Source organism: Chroicocephalus ridibundus, chromosome 2 (genome assembly GCF_963924245.1).
Source record: "Chroicocephalus ridibundus chromosome 2, bChrRid1.1, whole genome shotgun sequence".
Classification (NCBI taxonomy): domain Eukaryota; kingdom Metazoa; phylum Chordata; class Aves; order Charadriiformes; family Laridae; genus Chroicocephalus; species Chroicocephalus ridibundus.
The window spans coordinates 27,696,797-27,712,761 of NC_086285.1; the positions used below are offsets into that span (position 1 = coordinate 27,696,797).

Consider the following 15,965-nt stretch of genomic DNA (forward strand, 5'->3'; position numbering starts at 1 on the left):
AATGAAGAGGTGGGCTTGAGTTATTTTTATAGCTCTTCAAATGATGTTCCCTGATTGTGGGAGAGTTTCAGCACAAACAAAAGATTTCGCTTGATGCAGCCTTTGTTATGGTGATTTGGGGAAGGTCTGGCTCCATTATCCCGGCTGGTGCTGCTGCTCCTTCTTTCTGCTTGGGAGTGTTAGGCACATTTCAAGAATTTACAAGGTAGTTAAACAATGTGAGTAACGCATTTTCCCTTTTAAAGTGGGAAATTGCAGTTCATGTTTGTAATTCCGTGCTGTTCGCTGTGATAGCATACAGCAAAATTGAATGGCTGGTATCAGAAGGTATTGCTGTGGATGGGATACGCTTAAGCCCTAGGTGCTACTGAAATGAGAACTAGGTCTTTTGCATAGATGAATTTTGCTCGTCAATACAGACTGAAGAGTCCAAGATTTTCCTTCAAGAGCATGTAAGTGTTCATTGAGTATTGGGTAAAAAAATATTGTTGTCAGCTAAGAAAACAAAAGGTATTGCCAGGAACCTCAAGCAGCTACAATAACAACTGTTACCTTACAAGGCTTTGTTGTTTTGAAGTAAAATAACTTTTCCATGCTTTGCTGCTTCTTGTAAAACACTGACTTTCCCATTCTAGCTTACTGGGGCAGGATCTCAACAACCTTCTAGTAGTTTCATGCGAATCAAGAGTCAGCAGAGAGAATTTTTTCTGGGAAAGTATGTTTCATGTAGTTTATGACATGTATTTCCTTAAAGTACACATCGTTTCTTTTGAACCTGTAATTTGTGTTTCATGTGATTATAAGATCGGATCCCTTTCTTTTGAAGACGAAAGCAAAAGTCCCATTTATTTCTGTGTTCTGTGATGTGTTTGTGTCATCCTGCTGTCTTGTTTACCTGAGCAAACTGCGGTGTTTTGCTTTGATGACTCCTTTTTGCATTAATTGAAACAAAAATGACTGTGCCCATCGACACTTATTATGTGCAATCTGAAGCAAGATTTTCCTTTGAGTTCATTTTAAGCTGCCTGACGTCTCTCTTCAAACACTCTCGCTCCTGAGGCCAGTAGAATATTGCCTGCTCGTGAATTTTTCCCCAATATAACTTAGTCCTTCATATGTGTTCATTTTCCTTTATGTATGAAGTACTTCTTTTTAGTTGAAGTCTGTGGAGGAATCAGTTTTGACAAAACTCATCTGTTTTATTCCTTTACCAAAACTGGTAAATATAATCAGGATTTTGCATTAAAATAATATATTTCTTTAGAATGCACACGTAGCTGAGCCACATCTGGGTTTTTCTGTAAACAGGGCATGAGTTTGCTGGTTAACGATCCTATTTCTGCCTCCTCTTTGCATGCTTTAGAGATTTCCTTGCCACTGCTGATGGCCTGATGGTTTTTTATGTAGAAATGATAGTTGTGTGTCACCTTACAGATTTTTCGGGGATAATGACTGCAAAACTGACCGTAGATGGACTGTGTTAGCATTTTGTCCCCACAGTAACTCATTTCATTGAAATCTTGCTGGGATTCTAGAGTTAGTTGTTCCGCTTCTCGCCGCCTCGATGGTTTGTGAAAGTGGTGTTACACGCTCCTGGAAAAAGCCAGGAGAGTTCGCAGCCTAATCTTCTGTTTAGATAGTAACTGCACGTAGCTGTGGGGAATAAAATAAAAACAGAAGTCACTACGTGTGTAGCGTAACAGAAGATTTTGTGTGTGCGTGTGAGATCTAGACATACAGACTGATAAATTTAATTTCAGTTGTTGTTCTGTTTAGCTGTAAATGTGTAAATATGCCTGAAAACTCCAGTGAGATGGGTCGTGTGTTCTTTGCTTCTGTTTTAAATAAGGAAAGAAGCAAAACCAGGTGTTGACTTTTTTTTTTTGTTGAAGACTACTGAGATTCTTAGTACATATGAAGTATGTAAAATAAATGATTACTGTTTATTTCGTAGGAGAATATGTAACTACATTTATAGAGACGGAGGTAGCTCTCCTAAGAAGTGGCTGTCATTAACAGTGACATTTAAAGCATGGATGGGTCGTGCACATTGGTGACTTACCTTCTTTTTGATAGTTCTTTTAACACAGATTTTGCCAAATCATTCTATGCTTTCTGTGTGTTTTGGCTTTGTTTTTCAAAATTTTAGTGGTTTTCAAAAGGGCGAATATAGATTTTTTCATGATATTTAGAGATACCTTCCAACGCAAACCATTCTACGATTCTATGTGTTATTTATCCAAGAAAGGGTGGTGTTTTATTGCAAGTATAGCACCCTGCTGTTGGATGCATACGTATCTCTTTTCTGTCTGTATGTACTTGTGCACTTAGACTTCACATGCTTCCATGCGCTGCTTTTAATTGAGAGAGATTTACATGAGCCTAAACAACAGCTGGGAAACTAAATTAAGGTAGGAAGTTGAGACTCAAACTGTTGTTCGGACATCTGAATTCTTACATCTTGTTTTGAAAAGTTCTTCTGACAAAAAATGACACTAACAGATAATCCTAGCACTACTGGGAATGCATTTCTGATGATAATATTATGTGCCTTCATCTCAGGAACTGAAAACGCATAAAAAAACCCTTGAATAGTTCTATCAAAATTTTGGTATTATTACTGTATAAATATGAGAAGGACTGCACCCCTTCCCCCGCCCTTCCTTTTCCATGTATTTATTGAGTCTCAAGTTTTATAAATCCAGATGTAGCCCTGAGGGAAATGTTTCCTTTATAATATGTTTGCGTAATCATTTGCGTAGCCTGCAGGCGATCCGTGATCCCTACGCGATGTTCTCTGGCTCCCAGAGGGAGCTGCGCTGAGGCGAAGTGGTACCCAGCCACCTCAGGCATGAGGAGAGATGAGCACAGGTGTACGGGCAAAAGATTGTCCGGGCAACTTGGGGTTTAATAGTGCAAACTTTTTCTTTTCAATAGTATTGGTTTATTTACTGATTGTAGCTTGGGATTTTTTTAAATTCTGTTTCATCAGCAAATTGCTCACATCTCATGGTTTACCAGCCCAAGAAACACATTCATTTTCTGTTTAAAACTGGCGAGAAGCAGCTTCTTATTCAGGATGAAAATTCAGTAAACTCTGACTTCAGTCTCTGAACTTGTCTCTGACGCTCGGTTTCTTTTTCCTGCTGTACTCTTTCTGTGTGGGTGTGACTTTTCTATTGTGAGTTTATTTATGAAGAACAAACCAGCGGATTTTCAGATTCAGCATGGAATATCACTGGAGAATTACTACCTCCAGGTGGCTTGCCAAAGACTAATCGTGGTCTTGTCCATCGTGTTCTGCTTTTATTTCTGTTTGGAAAAGATTTCTTGTTAAATTTGAGATAAATGTGGAGAGGTCTTCCTATCGAACAGAGGGCCTGGTTTGGACAAGGATGAAAACCATAAACTATACAGCCAGTAGTGCTTAAGCACTAAATTCTTAGGTACTGTTTTCGCTTTTCTTAATGCTCTGAAATACTATGGTGGAGTTATATTTTTTGGTCTGGTAGAATTCGTAGGTACTGTGATTATAGTTAAAGAAAAAGATAACCTTTTTCATGTGCAGTATGCTGTATTTGCACACATCACAATTAGCTTAATTGCTCTTTGAACAATTTCTGCTTAATAAGAGGATAACTGGAATTTCTTAAATGCTGTAAAATTAAGACAGGGGAATATGCTACAGATGAAGAAGATGAAGACATGGGACCTGTCCTTCCAGGAGGTGACATGGCTATTGAAGTGTTCGATCTCCCTGAAAATGATGACATGTTCTCCCCCAGTGACGTGGACACCAGCAAGCTCGCTCACAAATTCAAAGAGGTAAGTTAGAGATCAGAAAATACTCCTGAAATCTCTCACTGGCATTAGATTTCCAGTTATCTCATTGCTCAGTACTTGTTTTTGCTCTTGCGTACTGGAGTTCATTTCTAGCTGTTTGTGTACTCGGTATTGTTGAATGACTCAAGAAGTTTTGCTTAGAAGAAGTGGAACTGTTCTTCAGTGTTGTTTTAACATCAGCTTTCAGGTGACTGTTGCATTGATGGAGAGTAATGTATAATTTAAGTTTTCAGCACAGAAATTATTCTGCCTCAGCACCTAGTTTACATTTTTTGACCAGGAAGACAAAGTGCAAGTTAATTCATTACTAGCCGGTTGCTTTTGGGTTTGGTGGTTGGTTTTTTTTTGTAGAATTCCAATCAAAAGTGATCAGGAAAAACAAACAATAAAATGCTAAATTTCAGTGGACATGTGGAGCCTTTCCTATACTGTTACGCAGTGGCTCGTCAATGTACAGCACTGTCACATGTTTCGCCATGTGTATAAAAGGATGTTATATCAGGGAAGCAGGCGCATTTCAAGCTGGTGTTTTACAAAACCTCTGTGGTCATAGAGTTTGTGTAGCATCCACTTGTACTAACTGAGGCTGGAATGAGTCATGTTTGTTGTGGTCACTGAATTCATGTAACTTCATTTGCCAAAGTACCGAGAAACATTTCTGCTGTATTTTAGGTTGTGCTTTTGATGTGGTTTATTTCTGAACTTCGCTGAATTCTGGCAAATAAAGACATGAAACAATCGGATTTATCTAAGCCCACAGCAATGGGCTGAGTGATGACTCAGTGATAAAGAGCATTTTTCTTTTTAAATGCAGTGAAGATGGAAGGGGTGAAAGTAGCCAGAATGTCACAAGATACTGGAGCAGCAGAGCCCTTCTGGGCCCAGAATGGAGTTTTAAAATAGAGAGGCTCCTTTTTTATCCTTCTTCCTCTGTCCTCTCCCCTTCCCTCCACTCAAACCAGGTATTTTATTTGCTATAAATACGTGTTGTTATTACTCTCTAGTGAGAGTAATCTATGGAAAGTAATCAGTCACGGAGCAACCTGTCTTTCCCTTTTCTGCTAATACCCTTTTCAGCCTTTGGAGGCCTACTGTTACTCGTCATCGTTTCCTGACAGTTTTTTAGGTTTTTTAGTTTACTTAAAGGATAATTTCCTCACTCCATGTTTCAAGTTCCAGGCTCTTCTGCGAATTAGCCGAACAGTTTACTTGATCTTCTAGTACTTTGCATCATACATAGCGATAACTTTCTCAAAGCGGTGCCCGTGTACCAAGGCTATGCAAAGCACAGATGCAGCGATGGGCAAGACACTGACCTTTGAATAAATTACCTGTAAAACTCTGCTCGAGTGCAGTTCCCGTCAACTTGGGCTATTGCCGTACTTGAGCATGTCCAAACTGATTTGAAGCTATTGGCAGACATGTCGGATTTAATGGCTTCAGAACGCTGGTGTAGAGGAGATGCGATGAAGGGACTTTGGGATCCTCCAGTTTAAGTGTAGATGAGAGCCTGAGAAGAAAACATTAAATGCTCCAGCATAAGAGTGGGCTCTTTTTCGCTAACCCACGCAGTTACCGCTGTTAGGAGCATGCTGCTCTTGTTTCACTGATTGCATTCAACACTACACAGCTGCATTTTGTTGGCTGCTACAGAGTACATGTATTTTTCTTGGTATTAGCCCTGAATTCTTTCAACACTAGAGGACTTGTTCACGATCACGCTGCACAAGCCCACACAGTGTTTTCTGTAATTGTATTTAAAGAATAACTGTTCTTTCTTGTTCTTACTGCAAAGATTAATGAAAAGTATTAAACAAGCAGGTTGGACATAATCTTTAAGCATAATAGTTTGACCTAATTAGTTGAATTCAGTCTTTGCAATGAAAAATGTGCTCAAATATTTTGAGAGCACTCTTATTTGAAATGCCTTGCTTTTGGAATGCAAGTCAGAAGAAAGATGGGCATTCCTGGGTGAATCATTGTACTTCTGCAAGTCTTGTTTTCCTGGCTGTGAAACAGGAAAACTGGGACCGATTCTCCTTAACTGTTTCCTGAGAAAGAGCTAGAAGCTTTATTTTAGCTGTGATGATTGGAGAGACACAAAGCCTGTAGGGAGGAGGGACATCTTATGTAAGAATTAGGTATTATATTTCACCTCTTAATGAAATCTATGAAAATGGATTATTATGATTATTGTTATTGTTATTATGTGTAAGAAGTATAATAATTATATAAAAATTTCCATGGAGATTATTAGATTCCATTGGGTACTTTCTTTCCCGCTGTATTCTAGATATTTAGCATTTGCTAGCTTTTCATCCCATTCTACCTTTTGCAGTCTTGGAAGAATTCAAGCTATTTTCTCTGTATCACATTTTAAAAAAAAGTTTCGTAGTTGTGAAGAAAAATTAATCAGCTTTTCAAGACATCTTTGCAAGGGAAATGTGCCAAAAATTATTCAAAATGTCTTTTGTTAAAATGAAGCCTTCACAGTTTTATATTGACGTATAAAACATAAAAAATACAAAATAGTATCTGCCAAGAATTTGTCTGGCATTATATGGGACATGGAATAAGGCATTTATGTTCCCCTATTAGGAAACTTGCTTTAAAATTTTTAACTATGGAGGCCAGATTTGCTTGCCAAACAACTGACCTTGCCTGTTGTTCTGTCTAACCCATAAATGTGTTAGTATTTTTCATCTATTCTGCAAGCATAATTAGTTCTGTTAAAAAAAATTAAGAAAAAAAGACAAAAGTAGATGTACAGTTACACATTTGTCGGTTCAGCAGGAAAGTGTCTTTTTTCTTCTGCCTCGGTGGGATCTGCTGTACCATGTACTGATTCAATGATCTGACTGCGTGCTCAGTATTCATTTTTTTTTACTTAATAGGAGAGCGTATAAAAATAACTGTTAAAACCATCTGTACCTGAGCAGATTGACATTTATGCAACAATTTCAAGTTTATTTGTATGTAATAATAAGCTGTTTAAGTGCTGCTTACTGGTTTGTGGGGTTTTTAGAAGAGATGGGAATGGACTGAAAGCAGGTAGCCTAAGGCTTTGAGTCTCGGCCTTTTGATTTCATTATTAACTCTGCAAAGGACAAAGTCTAGCTCATCCATCCTTCCCCTGATTTTATTTCACTCCAAAACAATGAGGTAGCAGAACTAAGCAAACGCCTGGGGACTTTTATAAATACCGTAACATTTTGAGATGGTTCTTTCATAATTTTTCACTACTAACAGAAGTGGAATGGTGAGAAAAAACAGTTCTCAGTCTCTGAAAATTGCAGATCAGAGGCTGGATTGAGAGAGGTCAAAAATTGCAAGTAACGTCTTGCAAATACTAATTAAACTATCTCCTTAGTTTCCTCTACTATGTATAATTACAAAAAGGTATATATCCTTCTTGGCTTCCTGGTCTACTGGGTGGAGTACCACTATTAGCAACTTCTTGCCCTTAACACCAGCGCCAGGGCTCCTGAGTGCCCTGTTCCCAACTGCATTGGCATCTCTCCATCCATCCTGGACCAGGAGCCCTGCTCTCATGTGGTACTTCCTCAGGAACCCCGTGTGATCTGCGGGTTAGCTGTGTGCTCGGGTCTGGACCTGTGGGTGTTCCACCTGCTAGTGCGCCTGGTGTGCCTCCACATTATACATGCTTCAGTCAGTGACTGGTTTCATTTGAAATGAGATCTTACATCTGCTTTCACTGAGCACTTGAAGATTCATTACACTTCTCAATGAAAAGTCAAAAAGTGAGCGAAAGTAACAGATGATCCTGGGGACAAGAAGTGCTTACAGTCTCCTCTGGAGACAGTGACCAAGAAATGAGCAGTGGAAAGAAGATTCCTAAACTGTTCCTCAGGTGGAACCCGTTGCATCAGTGTCTCCTTTATTCCTTCCAGCCTAAATTCAGTAATTCTCCACCAGAAAGGACTAGGTTTATTCACTAGATCAGTTAAGGCTGATTTGCAAACCAAACTGCATCTGAGAGTGTGCATTTCCTATGCCACAAGAAGTGCGTTCAAGAGGTCCCATGAAAAGGGAATTTCAACAGTAGCTCAGCCTTTCTCAAAGATACTTGCACCGATCAGCTCTGTGATGGCTCCTGTTGTTTTGAAAATTACTCCTCTCCTTCTCTTTTGAATTATCTGTACTTTTTTTTACTAACAGCCTGGTCTTCAAGAATGTAGCCGTTGCTTCACCAGAGGTGATAATTTGTGGTTCAGTACAACTCCCTCACGTACTCCATTAGCTCAACATAAAGTATTCCCAAAGGTTTCTGTTAGTCTTGTAAGAGAATTAACCCTCATATAAAACATGCGTTTCCGTAACTGTTCCTGGTATTCATAAATAATGGACAAAGGCTTTGTTTCCACTGCAGTGCCAATGCAGGCTGTAATTCAGGTTTTGCCCTTGCCCTCAACTCAACACACACAAGTCACTGATACAGATTAAACAGTGCTTTAGTTTTAAGGTTTTGGGGCCTGACAGAAGTTTGTACGTGCTGCCTGCGGGAGGGATTGGGGTGCAGACCACTATGGGGTGCACGTGCGTGATCGTTTCCATTTGGATTGGCGTTGTGCTGTTGAAGCTGCGGTTTGATTCGGACTTCAGCGTGTTCTTGGAACCTGCGAATAGCAGACCTTTGGGGTGAAACTAAAGATGTTTCAGGATGCTGCCTAATACACTCAGAAGAGCTACTGAATATTCACTCTGCAGATCAGACGAATGTAGTCCAAAAGAAATCCCCTTGGAAAGTGGGCAGGTGGATGCCAGGTCCTCAGCAGCCCCCCTTTCACTGCCCAGATGCACTGTTACTGTGGCACGCTGCTTGGTGATATAACTACAGCCTTTAGCACACTGCTTGCGCTGGTAATCTACTTGCAATCATTTTGTGTGCCTGAATGTCGTTTCCTGTTTTTTTACAGTTTCCCCGTGTAACTGTTCTCAATCGAGATTAGCTAGCTTGGGCAGAATAACTCCAGCTGATGGTGGAGAAGGATAGCATCAATTTACCCTTTTGCTTGCATGAAATAAATGTGTGGAATCTCCCCTCAAGGTTTTCCTGGCTTCTTGAGTTGTTAAATCACTTGTTTCCGTATTTGCTTTTTTGTAACATGCCTGCTTTAATCAATGCAGTGGGACTTTCTGACAGCACTGGGACGTATTTCACGTTCACATCAGAGAAGAGCAAAGCCCAGCAGGATAACATCTTTTTTTTTAAAAAAAAAAAAAGCATAAGACATTTGGTTTTGCTAAACAGATTGGATGTTCTGATTTGAAATTATGAGTGGTTAGACGGCATCCTATCTTTAATTAGGTTGCACAGACTGAGTCATTTTGCAAGCTAGACATTTTAATTTACAATCTACTGCACTGCAGCACTCTTCAAGGCCTTCTGCTGTGTAATAAGGTATTCAACTTGCAGCACAGGCTTTAAAAACACTGGAGTACTCTCTGTGACTTCACTTGTTTATTTTATATTTTCAATTTTAGTTGCAAATCAAACATGCAGTTACAGAAGCTGAAATTCAGAAGCTGAAGACAAAGGTAAGAATCAATATACGGTTAATACATGCCATTTTTTTCCTCTCTCATGCAAAATCAGATCTGAAGACATGTATCTTTATGTGGGTGGAGAAGTCAACGTCCTTATTAAAGGCTGATTAAGAAGCACAGTGGCTCAGCTAGATCTTGTCTTGGTGTATATTCTCTATTCAAAGTTTCAAGTAAAATCGTAAGTGCTGCTATTAAGAGAAACTGCCAACTTGTGTACCTTCAATTAAACATACATTTTACGGGGTATCATAATGACTAAATGGCAGATTTCTAGCTTTACAATTCTAATGCATTTTCTCAGGTTTTTAAAATATATTTGCATTGAATATTCAAGACAAAGTACCATTTTTATTTACCAGTGATGTTAAAGTATCCTGTTTATGTTGGTTCCTTTTTTTGACTCTTTTTTTTTTTGTAAAAAAACCTCATTTATTTAAAGGTATTTATTAAAAATTACTTTTTTATATACGGAAGAAAAAGAGCTGTTTCATATTGCTGCAGTTCTTTTTAAAAGATACTCTAGAAAGCAAAAAGCTTACCAGTTTAACAGAAAATACTATCTCACAATCAGTTGCTATTTGTTAGATTGAGTTTACTATAGCAATAAAAAGAAATTGTGTTTTTTGTACTAGGATAACCTAGTTCAAACCTAGCTGATAATTCAGTTCTTCAGTAATTTTAGTTTTTATAATAACATCCTTCTCTTTGAGTTTGAGTGCATTATAAAGGAAATTAAAAAAAGACAAAGAGAAGATTTTACTTCAGAAAAAGATTTAGATTTTAGTTTATTCTTTCTAGGAACTATTTGCACTCACCGTGTAGTTTGCATAGTGTTGATCAAATCTGAATAAATTCCTGTTAAAAGCAAATTCAAAGTGTAACTGTTTTCTGCGAGGACAATTTCTGTTGTCCTGTTTCAGTTCAGGAAAGTCAGAAATCTTTTCTCACTCTGGTTTTCTGGTTCCAATCCAGCAATCGGAGATGCGTGGTCAGTCCCTTGGGATTGTGCCGAGCCCCATTGACTTAATGGCAATGACGCTTGGGTGTAAACACTCATCTGTGCAAATCCATTCGGAAAATTAGGGTTAATGTGCCTTTTTGTGTTGGACTTCTTCACCTAGTGTTTTGAATAGAGCTGAAGAACATTTTAGGCTAGTTTAGGTATATTACTAATAAAACTGCAAACAAGTTATTTTCTTTACGCGTGTATCATCCATGATGCTAGCAGAACGGCCTAGAGCAAATTAAACAGTCTTGATAAGTAAACAGGGATGGGAAGGCATTTTTTGTTTTCTGTAAATTCTGGGAGCTAAAATATACAAGCTGTTGGCAACTCCCCCCTTACCCAGCACCAAACACTGAAACCAGCAGCTAGCTTCAGCCGGGAAGTGAGAAGCCTAACGCAAAAACTACATCTAACAAAAAAACTAGCAAAGGAGATAAGGTTTATTAAAAACTCGACCGTAAAATTGGGACTTCTCTAAGGTCACTTGGAAGAAGTCATCGGGCTTCATCGGTGCCAAGTAGTGGAACTCGCAGTGGAACTGCACTGGTCGGAGAGTTAAGAGGGGCTGATGTGTTTGGCAGAATTAGCACCTGAAATTTTCAACAGCAAGGGCATATTTTTCTTTTCGTATTAGCTCCTTACAATTCAGTAAGCAAGTTTAAAGAAAACGAGTAATATATTTATAACAGGTTTTCTTTGTCCTTTTAATAGTTCTGGCATAGTTTCAGTATTGGATGCAAAACTCTGTGCTCGCTTAAATGAAAAAAGATTCTAGGTCATGGCCCAATGTTAAATTTTGAATTATGCTCCAACCTCTTTTGTTTGGCTTTCTAGATTAAGCAAGATTATGCCATGAAAACAGACATTGTAAGAATTCAATAGATCTTCTAATTTGGGTTAAAAAGCAGACAGTTAGATTAGATGCAGGGGTTTTTTTCCTATTGTTCTCTAAATTGTTCTTAAATTGAATAGAGAACCTGGAGATTGGATTCCCCCTAAAATAAGAAATTTCTCAGTTTTTGAAAGTGTCTGAATGCTTTCTAACACCCGAGTCAGGTGCATAGAGCAAAATGCATCCCCAGTGCTGACTGATCAACCCTGCAGTTTGCCTGAATGCTCCGCTATTGGCATTTTTAAAGCATGTTGGTTATCCCAGGGAAGCACAGAGGCTGCACTGGCTGCACAGAGCAAATGTTCTACTTCGTTTTATAAGGAATAATAATGTATGTACCAGCCTGTGTTCTTTGTCTTTGCTCTTTTATAGCTATTAATTCACTGATTTTCGCTATTCATGTTGTTTGAATTCATCCTAAACGAGTAGGCTGCACTGTGTGCCTTTTTACTGACTGGCATCTCCACTCTTTCGTTCAGCTGCAGGCTGCTGAGAATGAGAAGGTGAGGTGGGAATTGGAGAAGACCCAACTCCAGCAGAACATTGAGGAGAACAAGGAAAGGATGATGAAATTAGAGAGTTATTGGATTGAGGCACAAACCCTGTGTCACACGGTGAATGAGCACCTCAAGGAGACGCAAAGCCAGTATCAGGCTCTGGAGAAGAAATATAACAAGGCAAAGAAATTAATCAAGGATTTTCAGCAAAAGTAAGCAGCTACGCCAGGCACAGCAAATGACTTAGTGGCCAGATAGGAAACATATATGTGATATGTTTTGAAATGTGAAATCCACTATTAAACACCTGTAAGGTAAACACTATTTTTCACTCTTTTTTTTTTGTGAAAAACACAGGCTCTTTATTATGGAAAAATGTTAGTAGTAGTCAAGTATTAGTTTAATATTGTTGAAAAATAATACTATAACTAAATAAAGACTTAGTCTGTAGTATTCCAATTTGGAACTTTTCAGAATGACTAGATAGCTCAATGTGATTAGGAACAACCAAGAGCAATCATAACAAAGCATTTGGTTGGCAAGGTTTGCAGTGATTTATATTGGTATCGTGTCAGCTGGATTCACTCCTGCTGTTTACTAATGTAACATCAAAACCAAAATTGTTTTGTTACATTTCACATGTTATTTTTCTTCTTGTTGTAGATGCCAAGAATGTTTGAGCTGAGTTGAGCTAACTGATGATTACCTGGCCCCCTCTGTTTCATGTGGTCCCCTCTCCCTGATGGCTAGGAAGAATAATAGCATCTTATGTTTCTAGAACAGCTTCCATTCTTTTTTTTTGCAGCAGTTTTTTCATTTTCTGCTGAAATATACTCATTTAAAGAAGAAAACTCAAAAACATGCAGCGATATCAAGTGACAACTGGGAGTGCAGAAGCGAATATCCTGTCCCATTAAAAAGGGGTTTAGATAGTCAAAATGTCATTACCCATCTTGGAATTTCATGACTGTTCCAGAACGAGCTGGCATCTTGTATGCTTTCCATCACAAATGCCTTAGATTTTCAAAATAAAAAGAAATAGGGAAAATATCTAGAACGAGCTTGGATAGCCTTTCTGTTGTTATTCTGATTTACATTAGTAAAACATCTAGTCAGTTGGTTTTAACTATCTCAGACTCCTAACATCACCTAACAGATTTCCTTAGAGCTTACTAGAAAATCAGATTTGTACCTGGAAACTTAGGGATGTCCTTTCTGTGAAGGAGCGTGGTCATACTCTAAGAAAACAGAGATTTTGCTCCATTTCCTACAACAGAACACAGCATAAACTAGGCTAATGTTGTTTTCATTTTAAGTACAGATTATGAAAAAATTACTTTAACTGTTTTGATTATCAATTAGAACAAATGAGGTGGTTTTTTCTTCAGATAAATTCCTCTTACCATTTTTATATCTTCACCTAGCATCTTCACTCAGACTAAGTCTGTCCTAATTGCAGTTTCATACTTCTTACTAGGCTAGTAATAAAATATTTGTTAAGGAGAGATTTTTCTGATGCCTAGCTGGAGATATGTCAGGACATTTTACTTTCTGTTTGAATCTAATTGCTTTGATGACAGCAAATACATCTTTTTTTCCCTAAGAGAACTTGACTTCATCAAACGCCAGGAAGCTGAACGAAAGAAAATAGAAGATTTGGAGAAAGCCCACCTGGTAGAGGTTCAAGGCTTACAAGCTCGTGTGAGTAGTATTTACTCTCATATTTGAAGAATGAGACAATTCCGTCTGATATTCTGGAAGAAAACCATATCTTATAGATGAGCGTGTGTGTTATGGGTAACACTGTGTTGTATTTCTTTCAGATACGAGACTTGGAAGCAGAAGTTTTCAGGCTAATGAAGCAAAACGGGAGCCAGGTGAACAATAACAACAACATTTTTGAAAGGCAGACATCTTTTGGAGAAGTCTCTAGAGGAGATCCAGTGGAAAACCTAGATACTAAGCAAGTGTCCTGTCTGGATGGCTTAAGTCAAGGTTTGTTTGAACCAAACCATAACTCCTATTAATATGTATGTAAATAGGATGGTTATCGTTTAGGATTTAAAAGAAGCCATTAGTAATGCAGAGATGTTGTTATTTTTCTGAAACTCAGTATCTAATGGCAACTGTATCAGAGTTATACCAAATAATGCTAATACAGAGTCCCAGAATAGCTGTACATTGTATATGAAAGAAATGGAAGTAAGTGCTAATGAAGCAAAGATCATTACTGATTTCTTAAAGCTGTCAGTGGGATGCTATCAACATTTAGGCTTAATTCGATGCTTCTGTTATGTTAATAAAGTAGGAGAAAATTGTGTTTTCTCCCACGTTCCTAAATCTGTCCTTAATTTCCCAAACGCCAAAGATCAAACAAGAACAAAGTTACCGGAACGAGAAAACCAATGAGAAAACCAAATCTACTTTTTGAATGGATTTCTGCGGATTCTGATCCCACCTTGGTACACACATGAAAAGGAACCATGTAGGTGGTACTCACCATTTCTCAGCGTGGAGCCTTTTGTGAATAAAATGCAAATTCTTTACTAGCGAATTAATTAAACATCTTATTCAACTATAGCACAGCCTGATTTACAGCATAAGGCTTGTAAGACTTTGTTCTACATTACCAAGGAGCCAAAACAATTTGTGGCAACACTGAGATCTGGAGAGGTGCTGTCAGCGTGGTGGCTGTAACCTTTACTTGTTTTGCATAGAAAAGGTAATTCCCATTTTTCACATTGTGCCAGTGAAAATATACAGATAACTCCCATACCTTTAGTTAAAGTTCTGTAATTGCAAGTGGCTCCTCACTTTTGAAGTATAGGCAGAATTAAAGCCAATTTTAGGTCCACCACCTTGGAAAATAATTTTTCTGGATTTTATTTGGCAAATACAACACACACTTCTCGAGCCTCAGCATTAGGTTTGTGGAGTTGGACTGCGTGTATGAAGCCACATGTGGTAATTTTTATTCTGCAGTTTGCAGGTCCGTCTTCCCTCAAAAAATCACTATATGTAAAAATACATATTTTAATTAAAATGATACTAAGTATGGTTTTTGCTTCAATGTCATCTGAGGTGTTTATCACATTCTTGCGTGACAGTAGATTTGGGAAGAACTCATGGATGCCATTTGACAGTCGCGTACATACGAGCAGAGCCGTCCCTGCTGCGGCAGGTGCTCTGGCTGAGTTTAGCATCATTCCAGACTGTTCGACTCCTCAGGCTGTAACATAACCTCATCCTGAGTTTGAGGGGCTGCCAGTAACATCAGTGGAAGTCAGAACATCAAAACCAGTATGGCCCACAGAGTTCTTCTTTGCTTTGCAGAGGAATACTAGAAGCCTGAGGATTGTGTTTCTTTTACAAATCTATGGCTTATTCTGAGAGTCCAGAAAAATAGATAAAGTGCATTGTAGCCTTCTGGTTTAGTGGTCTTGAACTGCAGTAGGGTATCAAACTATTTACTGGAAGGGGTTAGTGGTTTGAAATCTAAACAGTTCAGTGCTGATGCCGACTTTTGACAGTATTTGCTCATCTCTGTGCAAATACCTGTTCAAGCTATTTTGATGACTATACTTTCTGGGTGCCTTGGGATACCCAGGGATGCATCAGTTCACAGAAGGAGATTTTGAAATCTATCAGCCGGTGTAATGAAAAAACAGTGGGAGGACAGCCTAACTCTCCTGCTCCACAGTGGTACTGAAATAATTCAGATAGAAGCCCACTGGAGTCAAGTGGTTCAATGCCTGCTGAAAGAAAGTCTAATTACATCGTCTCCAAGAGCAAAATAAAACCTGTTATGACTTTTATGTGAGAGATTTATCAGGGTCCCCAGTGTGTTGGGAGATTCCTGGACAAACACATGGGGTGTGTGTTTGTGGCAGGGAGCAGCGAGGGCCAGCATTGCTCTGTGGAAGAGGGAGCTGGGACAGAGGGTGACAGCATGTGTGGCAGGGGCAGAGACCACCCGACAGCACCCCAGTCCTCCTGCACCCAAGTGTGGTGAGCAGGGCAGGTCCAGTGGTGGAAACCAGGGTCAGCCTGGAGCCCGGGCAAGTTCATGGTGGTGAGGCCCAGCTTAAATGCATCCTCTGATGAGGAAGGAGCCCTCACTGATGCTGTGTGAGCTCTTTCTTTGCAGGCTGAACCACGG

The 15,965-nt window shown here is 38.9% G+C and overlaps 1 protein-coding gene across 6 annotated transcripts in view; it reads left to right on the forward strand.

The window, feature by feature from the left end:
• The window catches only part of PPP1R9A (protein phosphatase 1 regulatory subunit 9A), a 150,331-nt gene that overhangs the window by 108,544 nt on the left and 25,822 nt on the right, over positions 1 to 15,965 (forward strand). For all 6 annotated transcript variants that reach the window (XM_063324865.1, XM_063324863.1, XM_063324866.1 and 3 more), the window contains exons 7-11: positions 3,670 to 3,825; positions 9,349 to 9,402; positions 11,789 to 12,018; positions 13,411 to 13,507; positions 13,630 to 13,801. In XM_063324865.1, the coding sequence (XP_063180935.1) occupies positions 3,670 to 3,825; positions 9,349 to 9,402; positions 11,789 to 12,018; positions 13,411 to 13,507; positions 13,630 to 13,801 (709 nt within the window). The remainder of the gene's footprint in view (positions 1 to 3,669; positions 3,826 to 9,348; positions 9,403 to 11,788; positions 12,019 to 13,410; positions 13,508 to 13,629; positions 13,802 to 15,965) is intronic.